General features: G+C 50.3%; 1 protein-coding gene across 2 annotated transcripts in view; it reads right to left on the bottom strand.

Annotated features, from left to right (window-relative positions):
* Window positions 1-666: 666 nt before the first annotated feature.
* Qsox1 (quiescin sulfhydryl oxidase 1) overlaps window positions 667-18,894 on the bottom strand; it is a 33,484-nt gene continuing 15,256 nt past the window's right edge. Inside the window, 11 exon segments of one of the 2 annotated variants that reach the window (NM_001173008.2) lie at window positions 667-1,324; window positions 2,010-2,350; window positions 4,049-4,228; window positions 7,078-7,225; window positions 8,054-8,176; window positions 10,887-11,016; window positions 12,339-12,473; window positions 14,091-14,236; window positions 16,701-16,791; window positions 17,066-17,168; window positions 17,553-17,598. In NM_001173008.2, coding sequence (NP_001166479.1) covers window positions 1,295-1,324; window positions 2,010-2,350; window positions 4,049-4,228; window positions 7,078-7,225; window positions 8,054-8,176; window positions 10,887-11,016; window positions 12,339-12,473; window positions 14,091-14,236; window positions 16,701-16,791; window positions 17,066-17,168; window positions 17,553-17,598 — 1,473 coding nt within the window. In that variant the 3' untranslated portion in view covers window positions 667-1,294. 2 annotated transcript variants of the gene reach the window in all.

The raw sequence follows: 18,894 nt of genomic DNA on the forward strand, positions 1-18,894 counted from the left end.
TAATCAGGTGCTTGCCTGTCAGCCTCTGCCCCCCTAACCCAGGAGGGAGGGAGCAGGAAGGTCTCAGGCAGCCTAGGGGCTGGGCAACTGAAGAGGTCAAAGGACACATGACACAGAGGGAGGAGGGGAAGGGGACCCTGCCTGGCCACCTCCCCCATCACAGCTGCCCCAGTGCTAGGGTGTCCTGGGCATTCCACCTGCTCCACCCAGTCTGAGCTGAGCAAAGATGTCAGAGAAAACCCAAATCAGATTGAGGCTCCTGCTCCCCTTAATGAGGTTCATTATCAGCTGCTCTGATCCTTGTAAAACCCAGCAGACTGGATTAGGGGCAAGCTCCCTAATCCCCGCTGACTCCTCCTCGATGAGCAGCTGACCAGACCCTGACAAACAAGTCCCCCTCCCTTCCCACCCCAGGAAAAGCTGAGACAGGAGCTCTCAGGGAGGCTGGGGGAGCAGGAGGTGGCAGGTGGCACATCACTGAGGCATCCCCAGAGCACATGAAGCAGCAGGGGCTGGGGTGCAGGGCGCTCTGTGGGCAGCGGAGGAAGGCACCTTTTTCCTCTGCCCAGGAAAGAAGTGTGTGCTAGGTGAGGCCGCGCGCTGTGCATTCTGTCTAGACCCAGGCACTCGGTGTCCCAGGAACAAGTGAAAGAACACACGGGTGCTTGCCTTAATAAAAGTAATTTATTCCACACCTCTCCCAAGTGGTGGGGTACAGTGAGAATGAAGCATGGGTGTACAGTGTTGTCCTCCTCTCTGGCCCTCGGAACCTCTATTAGAAGATGGAACCAAGGGAGAGAGAGAGGACATTGTCCCCAGCACCCTCCACATCCAAAAGGTTAGCACTGATTCTGGAGACTAATATAAAGGACAGAAGACAGCTCAGACGGGCACAGCTTAAGGAGAAGCCAAAGCATATCCTTTTCTCATGTTTTATGAATTCTCACGGCTAAGCCTAGAGCCAAAGCACTGCAGATCCCAGCATCTTTCCCCATACCCAGCCCCACCACACCAGCACCCAGCCAGCAAGCCATGCAGCCCACAGTCCCATGGACAAGTCCACACATAACCCAATCTACATTTTTCTTGCAGCAGAAGCCCTGATCCAGGAGACCACCCTCCCCACAAGCCAAACCCCAAAGAGTCCTGAGGAGCTGGAGGCTGGGCGAGCCAGAGAAGGTCAGAGGTAGCCCTTTCTCTTCATGTCCAGAAGGAAGAGGAGTGAACGGATGAGACAACCTGGAAACTGGGCTGGCTTGCCCCAATCTAGGGCCAAGCAGGAGAGACTGAGGCTTCACCGAGAATGGGACAGGGCTTCAAAAAGCTGAAAAACAGGAATTTGGTGCTGAGAGGCCAGGGCCTGTGTCTTCCAAAGTCCCTACCCAAGGCTGCCCTCCCTTTCTGGCCAGCTGTGCATGACCCTGTTCCTGTCTCTCGTCTGTGAAATACTCCTTCCCAGCAGACATGGGGTTCACTGGAGCAACTGGCCCTGGTGGACTTCCCACCCTCTTGGGTGGACAGGGGAGGCAGGGAAGGCAAGGGAGCAGAGGGTGCCCACAGACAGCAGCCCCCTCCCCTCATTAGAAGGCTCAGGCTGCAAGGTGACCAGCATGGCCCTTCAGGACCCTCATTCTGGCCCGGAAGTAGGAACACATGGCCAGCAAGCCCATGAAGGACAGGGAGTAGAGCCCCACACAGAGGCTGATGTCCAGGTGGGAAAAGTCCCTTCCCAGCACCTGTAGCCACTGGCCTTGGCCCCACACAGCGTGGGATTCTGGCTCCCTCTCGAGGATGCTGGCCAGCTGCTTGGAGCTGCGGGCTCCTTGCCTCAGTTCTGAAAGGCCCTGGAGGTGGTTCTGCTCAGGCCAGGACTCAGCCAGCAACACAGCCCCTGTGTCCCGCTTGGTCAAGCGTTGCTGCCCCCGGGGCTCTGCTACATGCTTAGGAAGCACCTGCCCTGGCAGTCTGCTCAGCTGGAGGCCAGTGTGCAGCATGTGGGGCCCACTTGCCTCAGGTCTCTCAGCTGGAATATTTGGCATGGCATTGCTTCCAGGAGACTCCGAGATTTCAGCCCGCTCAAGGGCCAGAGCTGAGTTTCTGGTCACCAGTCCCAGAGCATCCAGCTCCAGGTGTGGGGTAGCTCCCCAACTGTGCACACTGCTCCGGGAGGCTGGTTCAGCTGGAGGGAAGTTCAGGACGATGTTACTTGGTGAGAAGTGGGTCTTGAGGAAGCGGAGCGTGGCGTCCACATCCCACACAGGCTCCCCACTGAGTTCATTGTGGCAGGCGGAGCAGAGTTCAGGGGGAGGCCACTGCACCTTGGGGAACTGTGGGTCCTCACTGGGAGCACCTGGGGAGAGAAGCACACACTGGCTGTGACATACTGGCCGATGAAGAGCTGAACCCTTACTTCTCCCCTCAGAAAACCAGCTCCTCACCCAAGGAAAGGGTGCAAGGCTGGGTGGGTAGACACACATGAAGGACCCGTGTGGAGTCTGGCCCGCAGCAGGGCTCAGCCATTGGCCCCTCTCCATGAGGAGGGTTCACTCACCCCGTCCCAGCACCTGCAATTCCAGCTACTTCCTAGTGGCACCCACGCTCACTGTCCCTTTTTGATTTTGCTGCCAATTTGTATCACAGATCAGAAATGGAAAAAGGAACCTACTATTCTCTTTGATTGGTCTTTCGTTCCTTCTTTTTAAATTTTTTTCTGAATATTATAGCAATGCTGTATTACTTTTGCTGATTAAAGGAAAGGGAAGTTTTTCTTGTTGTTTTTCGGTGTTTAAGACAAGTGCTTGTGGCACCTCCATGGGTGCTGCCATCTACCTGTGTCAGGCAGTGTGTAATGGCACTGGGGACAGGGTAGGCTCCCGGGGAGCTGTGGGAAGCCTGGAAATGCTGTCCGGAATACAGAGCTGCAGCCTGCTGGCCCAGCACTGCCCAGGAAATACCAGTCAGCCCAACCCTCTACAGGAAGTGCCCCTCTTCAAAAATTTAATAACGGAAAAAAGCTGTTGACCACCATGAAACAACAGCAACGGCAAGACATGTGAACATCAGTACGGCTACTCCGGGGCGTGGGCAACGTGGGCAGCAAGTAAATTCCGAGGAACCAGTGAGTGACTACAATGATCAGGCCTCGCAAAGTGAGCGCTCAATTGGTACTTGCTAATTATTAGTTGGACTTGAAAGGACTCCAGCTCCTGGCCCTCTGGTGACAGCTGGAAGCCTGCAAGATCCTGAGGCTGGAAGGTCAAATGGAGAATTTGGGGAGGGGAGGATGGGGGGGATGTCAGGAGAGCACTGACCAAGTGCAGGGCCACAGGACTGCCTGCTGCTTTTGGGGACTTAACCTTCTCCGCCCAGCGCTCCCACTCCTGGGAAAGCCGTCACAGCCCCACAGGCAAGGGGCCTCCACCCACAGATGGCTCCTTCGTAGCCACCTTCCTGGGAGCCCAGTGCTTCTGCCTGGAGGCCTCGCCACACTCCACACTCCCGTGCTTGGGGAAAGGAAAGTGCTAAAAGTGCTTAATGAGGAAACCTCAGAAGACGCGGCTGCCCCTTAGAGAAATTCGCCCCAGTACCTCTAGACCAGTGATGGCAGGTCTTTGAGAGCGCTCACGGCTAACAAACAGCCCACTGTGGCATGTATGCTGTAGGCTCACCTTCACTGTTCCAGATCCTGGGTCTTCTCCAGCTCTATCATGAGATCCTTCCCTGGGAGTGAAAAAACCCTACCTCTCTCCTTATTAGTTTGAGGAAGGGCCCAACAACCAGTAAGCAGAGCTGGGGTAGTAGGAGAGACCCCAAAAGGCCAGCAAGGGGGGCCCTGGCACCAGAGGACCAGGGTCTTTCAGAGTCACAATGTTGGTTCCCTTATCCAGAAGATGGTCTCAAGGTAGTGCCACTGACTTCTAGGCCTGTCAGACCATGCACTAAGAGGTACAGGCTAAGGGGACAGCAAATGTCCCCCACCTTTGCTCCAAGACCTCAAATACCCTCACCCCTCACAGATGACTGCAGCCTTGGAGTGGCCCTTCCTTACCTGCAAGGCGAGCGTTGACTCTGTTGTGGCTCGTCCAGAGCCAGAGAACCGCATCATTTGGACTCTTCACCCGATGCATGGAGCCAGCAGCCATCTGTTCAAAATGGTTAGCACAGTCGCGGCAGCCGAAGAAGAAGCGCACGTAATTCCGGATGGCTTGGAGGACCTCTTGGCCATTGGCTACAGGGCAGAGGAGGAGCCATGCACAGGCTGCCTGCCCTCCCAACTCTGCTCTGCTGCCCTTGCACACATGCTTCACATCGCAGTCTGTGTGACAAGGGATCCAGGATCTCCATGTCTGCAGGACCACTTTATTTTTTTAATAGGGTCTCACTATGTAGTTCAGACTGGCGTCGAACTCAGTGGTCCTCCTGCCTCGGCCTCCTGACTGCTGGGATTACAGGCATGCGCCCCTACACTCAGCTGGGGGCCTCTTTAGAGATGATTCTATCTCCTCCAAAACCTCCTGGACCCTAGTTCTCCTCGGTCACCATCCGGCTCTCATTATATTCTTTAGCAGGGCATCCAGGCTCTGTGCTTGGCTGGAGAGCCAGCAGAGGCCGAGGTGCTTCCGCTTCCACCCACGGCCCTCCTCCACCCACCAGCCTCACGCTGCCTGTTCTCACTCACTCTGCAACTTGCCTTAGCTCAGGGATTTTGTCTGCTCAGACCTGCACACGCCCCAGTCTGTCTCTGTCCCCCCCCCAGTGCCCTCTCACTGGACCCTCTGGAGACTGGCATCAGACCTCCAAGTCCTCTGTTAACTCCCCTGCCTTCTTGCTCCTCTTCCAAGTTGTCCTTCCTCCCACCCTCATCTCTCCTGTACTCCGCACACCTCAGAGGTGCTGGGAGCCACCAGACTCTCCCTACTGTTATGCAGTGTCCACTCCTCTCCTTTAAAAGCCAATCTCTTGTCCACCCCTCCATCCACCAGGACCTCAACACGCCACTCTCCACAACACTCATTACCCATCCATGCCATCAGCCGTGGCGATGTCAGCGCCCACACCAGCCTCCTCCTGCACCCACCCCAGGCACAGCTGCCACTTGCCATAAACATTTTCTTCCTGTATCACTAATTTCTCCCTTAACATGGGACCATTCCAACTGGTGAAAACAGTGACAATAACAAAATCCCTTCCCTGACCCAGTTATTCCCCACTTCTGCCCATTTTCTGCAGTATTTACCTTCTAGTTGCTTTCTAGCTTGGTCCAACCAGGCCATTATCTCCCTCCCCCTAAAAAACAAGCCAGCTCTTGCCAGGGAGGCCCTCATCTGCAGCACCTCCAGCAGCTTGCACAGGGCTGACTGTGCACTACCGCCCGGGCTGCTCAGGCTCCTGCCCTGGCTCCAGCTCCAAGCAGCAGTCTAAATGCTCCAGGGCTCCAGGACTCGGTCCTCAGCACTCTCCTCTACCTTCTGCTAGGAAGCCCACCCAGTCCTGTGGTTGTGACTGTCAGCTATGTGTGAATGACCACAAAGCTGATTTCTCTAGCCTGTATGTCCCCCCAAAGTCTAGAATCCAGAATATGTTTAGGGGCCAGATAGGCACATATGAGGCCACTGATTCTGCCGCCCCTTTAGGGGCTTTCCCATTGCTCAGTACATCAGGACCATCACCCAGCAGGGCTCGGGTCCCTCACAATAAAGGGATCTCCGACCAACTACTGTCCTTGTTCCCACGTATTCTTGCCCTCTCCATGTGCTGTCAGCTCTGCCTTCATAACCTCCTGACCCTGACCACTCCCTCCACAGCTCCAGTGCAGCCCACAGCTCCTAACCTATTTTCACAGCTTCTCCATCCCTATCTCTACCAAGCAATCACTCTAAAGCACTGCTCATCTGTGCCACTGCCCCATGAAATCTTCTGGTATTTTCTTCTTCTAAGATACAGGGTGGAAACCACTCCCTTAGCAAGGCCCCACGCCCAGGCACTAACCTCCCTTACTTCCTGGCCCTAGCCTTTATGGCCATCTTCTAATACTACAAAAACACATCATATTTGTTTTCTGCACCTGCTGGTCAATGGCCTATTTGTGTGTGTGTGTTTTGTTTTGTTTCTGGACATAGGGTCCCACTATGTAGCCCTGCCTGGCCTCGAACTCAAGGCAATCCTCCTGCTTTAGCCTCTCAAGTGCTGGGATTACAGGTATGAGCCACTATCATGGCTTGTTTCAGGAGCTGAATTTGTCCCTGCCATCTGAGCACAGGATCTCAACACTCTGCTTTGTCTTCCTCACAGCCTGCATCATTACACCCAAAATGTCCTATTTGTGTTTACTGTCTGTCTTGCCACTGACCACTGACCCCTGCAGGCCTCAGAGGGTACTGTATCATGGCCACCTGAGTGATGGCAGCCTGCAGTGGAGGCTGGTACTGTGGCGATTCTCTGTGTAATATTGACAGACTGACCAACTCCAGCTCTGCATCTGACAGCAGCCCTTCGGGTTCCCGCTCCCTCTGGCAGGCTGTTCCAGTGTCCAGGAGCACTTTCTTCCAAGCTGAATTCCTTTCCACCCAGCAGCTTCCATCTTGGTCCCCTGAGAATTCTCTTATTCTCTCCAGCAACACTGAGTCTACCCCATTTAACCCACATAGGCTTTTCTCCCTTGGCTCTTGGCCCTCGTACATAGCAAGGAACCTCCGTCTACCCCATCACATATCAGACAGTCCACTGAAAGTAGGAATATTTGTTTACACCTTTGTATCCTGCAAACTGAGCTAGGGCCTGACATAAACCTAGTTCCTCAATAGATGTATACTGAATCAGCTGCCCACCTGCTCAATGTTAAAAGCCATGGGGTGGTCTCATGTCCCAGTTTCAGGGATACTACCACAGAGGCAGGGGCAGGGCTGGGTGGATTCTCAAAATGCTCTACACACTGAGACTGGTTCCCATGCTTGTTGTGTCCAGCTGCTAATTCAAAGATCCTGATGCAGCTCCCACAATGACACTGACCCACCCTTCTGTGAAGGGCAGGAAAGGGCAGCACTGGTACATGGTGGGGTGACCAGATCCTGGGCTTACCTGGCTTTTGGGAGGACTCTGCATTTTTCTGACTCGCCTGCACAGTCAGGAAGTGGAACAGGATCCACAGGGAGCAGGGAAAGCCCCGGAAATGCGATTCACTCCCCTGGCAGCCAACCCAATTCACCTCCTTGGTAATAACCGCCTCCTAAGGGATACATCAGGAGCGTGAGTTCATAGTGGAGGAAAAAAGGCTGACAAGGGGAGATGAAAAGAACAGCTTCCGGGCTAGTTAAATGACAGCATATAGTCCCATGACAAATGAAGTCCTTTTCTGTCACCTCAAATGTGGCACTTCCCTTCAACCTGTTTCACCCAACCACCACGGATCAGTATATCTGAAAATCTATGGTACAGAACAAGTTATACACTTATTCTAGCCTCAAGGATTCCACCTACAAAACAAAGGGGCTAATCCTCAAACTCTGACGCTACAAGTCCACAAGGACACAAGCCAGCACACATGCTGGCTGCAGTGGCCCCGTGGCATGAGCAGGAGCCCTGGAGAAGGCCATGCTGAGGAGTACAGCAGACAGTGGCAGTTAAAAAAACTCTAGTGTTCCACTGCCTTTTCATTTATTTATTTGTAGTACTGGGGACTGAACCTAGGAGTTTGTTTATCCTAGGCAAGTGCTCTATGACTAAGATGCATTTCCACCCTTTCTCATTGATTTTTAATCACAGCCCAGCCACTTACTGGCACCTCAGACGTTATTTAGTCTCTTAACTTCTGTTCTTTTGTTTGCTAAGCAGGGATATCTACCTTTCACTAAGATAATTTATGAGGATTTAATGAGTTATGAATGAAGAACTCAATACATAACAGTTTGTTTATTAACAGACACATCCAACCAAGATTTGTAACATCTTCCTGAATACTAACTGGTGGAAGAAACTAGAGATTACAGTGTTAATCCCTTTTCTAGTCCCATAAATATCAAGAATGGGGACATACTCGTCTGCCTCCCAGACTCACCTCATTCCTGCTGTCCATGGCAGTTTTAAAGAAACTATAAGGCATTTTCTTTTTGTGTTGCCTCTTAAGCCATTCATTTGTGGACTGCAGAAAGTTCCGGACCAAGGGCTGGCCAGGAAAGTACTGTGAAGGGAAAAGAGTGGAGTTGGAGAGGGAAAAGCCATTCTGTCAAGTTTTAATCTCTTCAGTGGGTTGGGGGCTGTACAGAAGTGGGCCAAAGCAGGTTTTCTAGAATGTTCCAAAACCACCAAGAAAATATTCTGCCTGAAGCACAAACGTGGATTCCTCACTACCATTGCTCTGGAGCATCCTTATAAGCTACAGGAAAGGGTGTGGCAGGGGATCCCCTAAGCAGGGCTAGGCCCTAAATAAAGGTCTCTTCCCTCAAGGTTCAGGCTCAACCGGGAAGAAGACCTGTTCTCTGTGAAACTTCCCAGGAGTGATGAGAAAACTGTTCCCACTTCCTCTCTTTAGGTGGCTTCTGGTGAGGCAGCTGACTGGTTGGGCTTAGCTAGCAGAACACCCTGCATGTGTATTCCACAGGCTACCAGGTGGGACAGGCCAGCCCTGGGCCTTAGAGCCAAGATCCAAATCCTGATGGCAACTCCTAGTAGTCTCTAAGGAACATGAAAATCTACTTTGGCAATCAAGTCAACTCAAATTTGATTAGTATCAGCACTGTGAAACCACAAGGACCCGAGGGAGGAGGATATGTGTTTGTGCACATGTGTGCATGGGGGTGGGGAGAGGCAAAAAGAAGGCGGGTCAGATGAAACCAAGAAGAGGCAGATACAGAAGACAGTGACTAAGAAACTTGTGAAGGAAAAAAATTCAAGAGAAGGACCCTGGAAATAGGACTAATGAAATAGAAAAAACCTGTAACTAGACCCATTCCTGAGAAAGCCATGAAATAAATACTCCTATCAGACCTCAGAGGCTGGACACTTTCCTCCAGAATGAGAAGGGGCCAGAGAGGAGGAAGCATTATTGTGCCCCCTTCTGGGGCTCATACACAGATTTACAGCCTAAAGTCTGCAGCACTTCTGACCTCCGCCTGGCATCCCAATTCAGCCAGTATCAGACAGATGTTTTAAAGGACTGTAGGGAGCAGGGAAACCTCGGAGAACACACGCCACCCAGTGGCCAGTCCTGCCAGCAGCTCAGGTGAGAGAAAACAGAAGGCAGGGCCGAAGGACACTGCAATGAGCTCTCTCCTCTTCAGTTTTTTTGTGACAATAAGCACCAGGTGTCTACAGCAGGGGCTGAAAGAGATGTGGGTGCAGATCCCCCTCTGCATAATGTGGTTCATTTCTTTGGGCTGTCATCTCATCTATAAAATGGAGAGTATACTAGGACCCACGTATGGAGTTCATGAGAAACAGATACTAGTATACAGCCACTGTGCAGTCTGCCAGCCTGTCACAGTTTAAGTAAAGGAGTTGCTTCTATTGTTGTTATTCAGGAAGCAGCTATTTACGCATGGCTGAGGCCGGAACACGCAGTCTCCAGGCAGATACGCACACAAAGGTCAAGCAGGAGCTCAATGCCCATGGCCTCTGCTCCCACTCTAGAAGCTGGCTTCCTTCTGCTCCAAGGTCATCTTGTCCTCTGTCAGCCTCGCTTCTCAGTCTTCCTAGTCATTGTGAAGCATGGGATGCAAGCAATAGGGTGGGTACACCCTAAAGTGTCACTGAAGCCTCCATTCAACTCAGGTACTTTCAGTCTGGCTGCAAACAGCCTCAACAGAGGCCACACTCAAAACCAGTTTTGTGTACATTTGAGAGATGTGGGTAGAGCACACAGGAAACCGCTGCCCTGGGAGATTTCCTGTGCTATGGACTGGACTGGACTAAATTTTTTATCTCCTGAGGTCTACTAGGAGAACATGCTAGGGGTGGGAGGAAGGCACACAGACTTGCTCTGAGATTGTTCTCTTGGGTGCCCAGCTGTCTGCCTCAGGAATAAGCAGCACTCAGGTCTCTTTCAGGTCTTTATTACCAGAAAGGTTCAATTCTGGAGGGGACCAATAAGAGGGACTGAAGCTGTCATGCTTTAGGCTACCACACCCTTCAAGGGTCCTCTCAGTGTACTCACAAGGGTATCTCACTAAGCCAGGTGAGCCAGGAGAGTGAAGACTAGTGAGGTGGAAAAAAGGGACAGATGCAGGAAGTCCCTGGGGAGAGCACACAGGAGCCCAAGGACAGTCACAGATAGCCTGAGGATGACAGAAGTCAGCCCTGAAGGAGACTAGTGCTGCACATGACTCAGCAGCCCTCGGTTTAAGCAGGGGAGCACGGGCAGTGGATCTGGACCCAGAGAAGGTACAGGAAGGGGCAAGAGAATGGAATGCTAAACAGACAATAGATCCTCAATAAGCAGAAGCTCTACTCCATGGAGCAGACACTTTCCTAGGCAACCACAAGAGTATGGCAGGCAGGGCTAGAGCAGGGGACCTGGTCACACTGAGCAGGAGAGGAGTTTCAGGAAAGCATTCTCTTCACTGCTGTATTCCAGAGATCCTACTTTCCCAGGGACACACTCTAAGACTCGAGTGAAGTAGAAGGATCAAGCAGGTAAGTGAAGTGACAAGTCATGAACAGGTGTCAGCATGGCTGGCCTGTCCCCACCCCCATGCTGCAGCATGTTCCTAGTAGTATAGGGCTGCTGTGGGGTACAGCTGACTAGAGGACAGCAGCCACCATGGAAAGGGACAGCTGAGACCCAGGTATACAGCCAGGTCCTGGAGGGAGGGCGGGCACAGTGTGTGGTTTACAGGTCTGCACTCTATCACATGTGGAACTGTGGGAACGAGGGCAGTCATGGCCTTGCTCACCTTGGTCAACACTGTTACAAACTTTTTCAGGGCCATCAGGCGCTGCCCTTCCAGGACAGAGAACCTGCCCACTTCTACCCGCAGGATGTAGTGTAGCGCAGATTCCAGGTCAGCCATGTAGATCTTGGAGCTGAAAACCCAGAGGAAGGGAGAGGAAGAGGGGTGTTAGCCACCAGGCAGGGGCTAGGGAAGAGCCTCAGGACTAATGGGACAGAAAAGAAAGGGTTTTGATGATGGCAGAGTCCTCTAAGTTAGCACTGGCTCTGCTAATAATTCTCTGAGTGACCTTGAGTGACTAACTTAACTTCTCTTGAGGCTTAATTCCTATACAAAAAAATTCCTATACAATAGGAATAACAGCACTTTACTCATAAGTAGATTGCTGAGAGGACCAAATAAAAGTGTACACTGTGGCAAGGAATTTCTCCTCTCCAGTCCTGGAGCCATCCCTGTGCTCACTAACCAGGTCCTCATGAGGCTGAGCTTTATTCTTTGTTTTGAGCAAAGCTCCGAGGGGCGGGCAGGCAGATAGACCAACAGTGTACACAAACAGTGCTGGAGAAGCTGGGCCTGCTGTGAAGGCTGGAGGTGCAGCTGCCCAGCAAGGCTGGGGCTGGAGCAGTAGAGGGGCCAGGTAGGCAGCAGGCTTTGGATTTCCTTCCAGGCTGAGGAGCTGTTCACAGCTGTCAGATCTCAAGAGTCCATCACGCCTTGGGGAGAGGCTGGGAGATCCAACAGGCCAAGCCACCCATGCCCATCAGGCCCACTTGGGACCGGGCTCAGGCCTGATGAGAAGAGCCCTGGCTGTTCTCTATGTACCTTGAGACCTGGTTCTGGTCTCACCTTGAGAGAGAGCTAGTTCAGTGAACTTGGGCAACACAACCTACTTTACTTTGCCTATAAAAGAAATCACTCACTCTACCAAATCTACCTCCTGAAGGTAGAGAGAGCCAGCAAGGCCAACAACAAGGTGAGCACAGTTTCAACCTGTGCTCCCTAAGGGCAACATCCTCCTTCTGCATCCCACTCTGATGTTCTCAGGCCTCAGTTTATCTCCATGCTATCTCCTGAAGCAGTAGCTTCATGACCAAATGAGGTAATATGGGGATGCATACGTCATCGGGCACTGACTGCACAGTATGTTTTCCATCACTAAAGGTAACACAGTGTGCTATTCAGGACTCCCCACATTCACCACTGGGGCCAGGCAGCAGCTACCCGAGAAGCCACCAATTAACTGTTACGCTCCCATACAGCCACCATTTAACTGCTGCATCCCTGTGCATGGCTAGCAGTTGGCACACCCCAAAGGTCAAGGCCAGACTCTGGGGTCAGGTGGAACACAATGCTCTGAATAGCAGGTGCTACAGCCGTGATAGGAACAGGATGAATAAGACAAGAGTGAAGGAGGTGTGGTCTGTGGAGGCCACTGTATGAGGGGTATGGCCTTACCGATCAGCAAATTTCCACACTGTAGGTGCTATCTGGTCAGAAATGGTCGGTACAGCTGGGGTTGGGGTACCCTCCCTGGTGACCTCAGAGAGCCGCTGCAGGTAAGCAGTATAAAAGCGCCTGGACTCCACCAGCCTGTGAGGGAAGAGAGCACAGAGGAAGCAATAGGTACAAAGAGCAAATCCTAGGGCTGACCAATGTCAGCAGAGCAAGGAGGATGGCTCTCCCAACACACTTAGCAAGAAATATATGAACTTAGTTCCATTTCACCTGTGGTGAGGTCAAAATTAGGTTACCAAGGCCTCATTCACCCCTTCTATTCACTGCACACCCTGGAAAAACCTCCTTGATATCAGTCTAGTATGGCCTCATCACCTGGAACAGCAGCTAGACCAAAGAATCCCACAACCTACTCTGAGACTCCAGGCAGGGCCACAATTTGGACAAGCTGTGGACAAAGTGCCTGAAGGCCAGGCAGCCTCTGTAGGACAGTCCTGTGCCCATGAAGAGTTGAGCAGAGTGCTTGCCAACTGGCATCAGGTCTTGGGCTGGATCCCCAGCACTGAAAAAAAAATCTGTCCGTGGACAACACTAGCTGGGTTTAGCTACCTATCTCAGACCCAAGTTTCAAAAGGAGCTGACCTCAAAGCAGGTGCTCACTCACAAGTACCATGAGATGACATTAGCCTCCAAGTCAAAGGAGTTTGATGTGGATTTTTAATAAAATAGCATTAACAACAAAGAAGCTTTTGATTTCTATCCCTTCAGATTCAGCAGAGTCCTCAAAAGCAAGAATTGTCTCCTGAACACAAAGTCCTCTCACTCACCAGGGTCAGGCCACCCGGAGGCAGAGATGCCCAGCCCAACAGCAGTGTGGTACGATGCCCCAGGGGAGCTGGCATCAGGAAGCATTGCTTTCCACTCTGTTGTCCCGGCCCAGTGTTTATCGACGAGCAGATGGCTGGGGAGCGGCATCGTCACAAACGATTTTCTCCTCTGCCAACTCCAAGTAAGGAAACAATGCCTTCTCTCCTTACCAGGGCTGGCACTTTCTGGGCCTGCTCCTAATCTCATCCTCCCTGTGCCCCTGCAGCTGGGATGCTTCCTGACTCTCGGACAGGCCTGCCCCAATGCTGCCTGGTGAACTGAGCCAGAGCAGAGGCAAGTGGCTGCCCTGCCCAGTCTCATCACAGGATGGCACTAATGCCCTGAGGAGCAGCTCAATGGGCACCTCGGCAAGCTTTGATCTCCCTGCCCTCAAGCTCTAAAAGGCAGGGCCAGGTTGACATCAATCATCTGCCCAAGGAGGGCACTGAGGCACCATCTGGTGCCATTTAGTGGGCCATTCAGCAGCAGGAGCCTGACAGAGGGGCTAAGGCTGGCCTGATTGTTTTCTCTCAGATTTTGGAATAGGCTATTGTCTGGCTCCTAATGGACTTTTCTGCAATTAGAAAACCAAAAGGAGGGTCAGGCATATCTGAGTCCTTGCCAGGCCTGCAGCCTGCCAGTGAGTCTGTGTGTTGACAGAGGATGAGGAATAGGGACAGAGCTGAGGTAGGACCGTGGGAGACTATAGCACTGGGGCCCTATTGCCCCTGTCCTCCACGGAGAGGCTAACATCTGCTTTTCCTGCACTGTTGCTCCTCTTTCTCCAAAGAGAAAGAACCTGTGTGCCAGGGCTTTGGCATTCAGGGCAGGAAGGGTAAAAGTAGGGAGCGAGAAAAAGAGAGGACAGGAAGACGTTGCACTCACACAGGGACTCGGGAGACAGAGCCATTCCGAAACAGCAGGTAGCAAGATGGGAAGTCTGCGACACCAAACTTTCTCACCACGTTGGCCTCTGTGCTCAAGACCCTGCGCACTACCAGGTCGTGGTGCTGGGACAGGTCCAGAGTTACCTGCAGAGACAGTAGGACATCTGGGGGTCAAGTCAGAGGGAGCCAGGGACTGAGGCTCAGCTTCGTGCCAGGCAGGCACCAGGTGGCAGTTGTGCTGTCCAGACTTAAAATATTTTAAAAAGTAGAATATCATGATGAATGAGACCTTTATGCCACCAACTTTATGCAATCAATCCCTAGGTAACAAGAGCCAAAACCCACCCAAGATGAAGGGCCTTGGAATGATGTAGGGTAGACCACACACCTTGCATTTTGTGGGGCAATCTCAAATCAATATAATTTTTCTAATAAAATCAATTTATAAAAGGGATGATAAAATGTAGTTTTATTTTTATTCTTGTATTAAAAAGCTTTTTATCTATATTCCAGGTCAGAAAAATATACTCATCAGATATGATATTATTTTTAGACAAAAATAAGAATGGACAGTACTAACATTTATTGTTTATTACATACTGAATATAGATGGTCTTGTTTAATTTTCAGACCAATGCTAAAATAGGAACTACCATTAGGGGTAGGACACTAGGGCTGTCAGCTTGTGACCCTGGCTCCAACAAACCAAAATTCTTCCAGACTTAATTTCCTCACTTGCAAAATTATAATAATACCACCAACCTCAGGGGCCTGTTCTGAAGATTACATGACTATACATATTAATATTTATTTTAAAAATCCTCAATGGGAAATAGTGAAATGGGTCTTAAGGAGGCAACCAGGAAATAAAGGAAAGGGGAGGGGAGACGAGAGAAATAAGATTTTAAAAAGGTGAGAGTATGGAGGATTGCGAAGTGTTGTGTATAAGCACTAAATTCTACAAGAAACATGGTCATCATGTACTACAAACATACTAACAGGTATCTAAAAACATACATGTATATGAAGGGGTACAAGAGATACAGAGATGGCAAAGGGGAGGAGGAAAGAAGGTTAAAAAAATAATTAAGAGGGCTGAGGATATAACAGAGTAAGTGCCTGCTTGGGAAGTGTAAGTTCCTGAGATAAATTCCCAGGACACATACACACACACTGAATTAAGCAATGTCATATACCAACTTGCCCCACGATGAATGTAATAATTATGTACCACAAACATGTACTAAAAAAAAAAAAAAAAACGGCTGTTCTATAGCTGAGAAAGCTGAGGTTTAGAAGTAAAGCATATCTCCAAATACAGCCAGCGTGGGGTTTGAGCTCCCAAATGGGCTTCTCGGCCCCTCTGCCCTGCTGCTATCCTACAATTCTCCCCAAGCACCTCTGCATGGACATAGGGCCTCTGTTCTAGTTACACAGACAGCTGTGGAGGAGGCAGGCAGAAAAGCTGAGTCCAATCAACAACCATCAATCACCTCTGTATGACAGCCCTGACCACAGGCATGGACAGGGATCCTGCAAGCTGCTAGCAACTCCCCTGTGCTTTCCCTGAAGAGCTGAAAGCCTGGAGATGCTTCTGCTTTAGCTCCAGAGCACCATCAACTGCTGGATGTGCTTTGGCAGGAAAACTATTTCTGGCCCATAGTGGGGTTTAACTTCATCCCTTTTGTATCTCATCGCCCTACACAGCCCCAGAACATCTCCTGTGAATTGGTGCATCCTGCTGTGCATGTAGATGCAGTGCTCAAGCAGTGTATGGGAAAGCCCCTGACCCAGCAGCACAGTGGGACTTGGCGTTAAGCTAGATCATCTCATACACCAATTACATGCCAGCTATTAATGCAGGCCCTTTCCTTAAATTGGCTCACTGGTCTTTCCCAGTAATATCATTAAAAAAATGTAACCATTCTTATTCTACAGAAGGAAATGGGGCTCAGAAAAATACAGCGACATGCCCAAAGACATAGCATGTAACTGATGGAGTGTAAATTCATTCTGCAGCACTTGGTAAGCACCCACTTCCTCATGAGAAACACAATTGTCTCTAATGTTTCCACCTCCCCTGGTGTTGTACTCCAATTCTGTGTGGGTGACGTAGTGTGGAAACAGCACTGGCTTTGAAGTCAGACAGCCCTGGGAGTCAAAGCTCTGTTTTACTTTATTAGCTGTGTGAAATTTTTTTTTTTTTTTTTTTTGGTAGTGGCAATCAAACTCATGACCTCACGCTTGCCAGGCAGGCATTGTGCCACTGAGCTATATCCCCAGCCTCTAGCTATGTGATCTTGAACATTTTTATTTTGCTGACATTATCAGTTGTGGGACAAGCAGCTAAGTCTGTTAGCAATTGAGTCCTATACTCAATAAACAGGTGTTATGATCGGCATTAGGAAGATAAGAACAGGCACAAAGGTTTTTAAGTGCAAAGGTCCAGCCCCTACTTCACATCTCTCTTGGCAAGGCTCAGGCAGTACCTAGAGCTAAGAAATATACAGAGACAAGACAGTACCATTGGCAGGAAAAACAATGCTCCTGAATGGGAGTTCCCTCAAACTGGCCATCCCAGTGCTGAAGGGAACCTGAGGCAGCTCACCTCTCTACCCAAGTAGGAGTTTTCCTGCTCGAAGATTAGGACCAGGTACTCTTGGTTGTTTCTTGCAAAGAATGTATCAATCTCCTTTGGCCTGTTAAGAGATAACTCATGGTCACACAACACCCAGTGGTAATGAGGCAAAACTCCAGTGGTGGGCCACCTTTAGCTCTGTGGTCTTCCTTCTGCCAGTCCTCCGGGGAGAGGAAACCAAAGTGTTGCTGGCATACTGCAGTGCCTATCCCCAAGGGAAAGGCAACAGGAAGAAATCGACATGGATCTCCAGTCTTGAAGTTCCCCCCATCCTCTCATTCCCTGATCTGGAACCCTGGCCCATGCTGTGCTAAGTTTCTTCCAGCCCAAAATACTTGACAGGTTCCAGTGGTGGACAGGCCGAGGGCCAGGTGTCATGGTGGGACTCCAGGGCATCAATGAGTCTCTCCCGAAGCATCTGCACATTGGCACCAGCCACTGTGAATGAAAACAGGCACAGGGATGGGATCAGGAGAGGACAGACTTCAGGCTGTGATCTGTACCCCAGAAGGCAAGAAGCAGTGCTTCAGAAATGGCTCACAAAGGCACTGCCAGGGGCTCTCTGGTCTTCCCTGACACCAATCCCATTTTGACATGAAGACCACCTTGGGAACATGGTACCCCTGCCCACCCCAGGACCCTGGATGGGCCATATCTCAAGGGCTTGTCAGCCTGATTTTTCCAAGACGTCTGACTCAGTAGACACTTAGAAAAATGTACCACCTGGGAGCCCCCTCACCCTGGAAACCATAGTAAAAGAGGGAGGCAGTGAGAGGAAGACATTGACAATGCCAACAGGACGGCCAGAGCCAAGGAACCTACCAGGCAACGTTGTTCCTGTGCTATTCTTGGAAAAGGCTTTAAAGAACTGGAAGCAAAAACAAGCAAGAGTCAGTAGTGCACACAGGTTACGGGCATGATGATGGCGTCAGATGGACTTGCATTTCAAGCCCAGCTGCTTATTAACAGGGGTGACTTTGGGTGAACTACTTAGCTTTTTGGAACCTCCATTTCATCTGTAAAATGAAGATCAGGGAAGTTTGCTCTTGCACCTGGATGTTGATCTCCTTCCCTGTTATCTTCACATACAACCTTGCTATCCCAATATGGAAGCAGCCATAAAAACTGGAGATATCAGCTCTTACAAGACTTCACTGGAGACAGATTCTTTCTGCAAAGCACTAGCACCTAGCACATAATCACTGAAAACTATTTACACACACGTTGATGGTGAAGAATCATTTCTGTTTGCCCTTGTACATCTATGTGAACAAGTAACATAAAGTCACTTTATGCATCCCTTGGATAATGTCAGCTTTCCTTTGTCAATCTGGTCTTGTCCATTGTCTTGGGAAAGGAGGCCCTGAAGCTGGAGTGTCCATCACTGAAAATGCCCCACCTAACACAGTGAAGCAAAGGGTGGGACTCTAAAATAGGTCCCCACTGAAGAGTAGGCCTGAGCCCCCAGAGAAACAGATAGCTTAGTTTGATTCATTGCTTTGTCTTATTGTCTACACACATAACATCACAGGTCTAATCTGTCACTTCCTTTAAATTCTACTGGCACAGCATCCAGTACACAGAGAAAATCAATAGATGTCTGTCAAACTGAACAGACTCTCTGCCCTTTGATCATCATGGAAGCTCAGGTGAAAATCTGGTCCAGGTGTATTTTTATCCTCTTATTACAATGTAACCTTTTAAGTCAACCGATGGAGGCATGTGCCTAGCCATGGAAACAACTCCTTAGGAACAGGCAATTGAGCCTTCAGCAATGAATCTTCTTTCTTCCCAGAACAGTCCATTTTGGAACAGTCAGTACCTGCCCCTTCTCTTTCATCCTTGGCCTAGGGCAGCAGGAGTTTCTGCCTTGCCCTACCTTTGTTGAAGGTATGGATGTTGACGGTACCTACGTTGAAGGCTAGAATGATTCTAGCCTCTCCCCAACAACAGGAAAACAGGTTGCACTAGAACATCGTCGTAAACCTATGGACAACTGCCTTGCTGGGGACACTGCTTTCTAGCAGTGGCCAGTGATGACACTGAATTCAACCTTCTTTAACAGGTTTTCAGGAAAATGATCTAGTCTCCAAATATTTTATGCTGACTCCATAAGGACAACAACTTAAACTACTTGTGCTATGGCCTGTTTTTGTAGGTCATT

This window comes from Cavia porcellus, unplaced genomic scaffold, assembly GCF_034190915.1.
Source record: "Cavia porcellus strain 051 isolate PalLab524CR breed Dunkin Hartley unplaced genomic scaffold, mCavPor4.1 scaffold_29, whole genome shotgun sequence".
Taxonomy (NCBI): domain Eukaryota; kingdom Metazoa; phylum Chordata; class Mammalia; order Rodentia; family Caviidae; genus Cavia; species Cavia porcellus.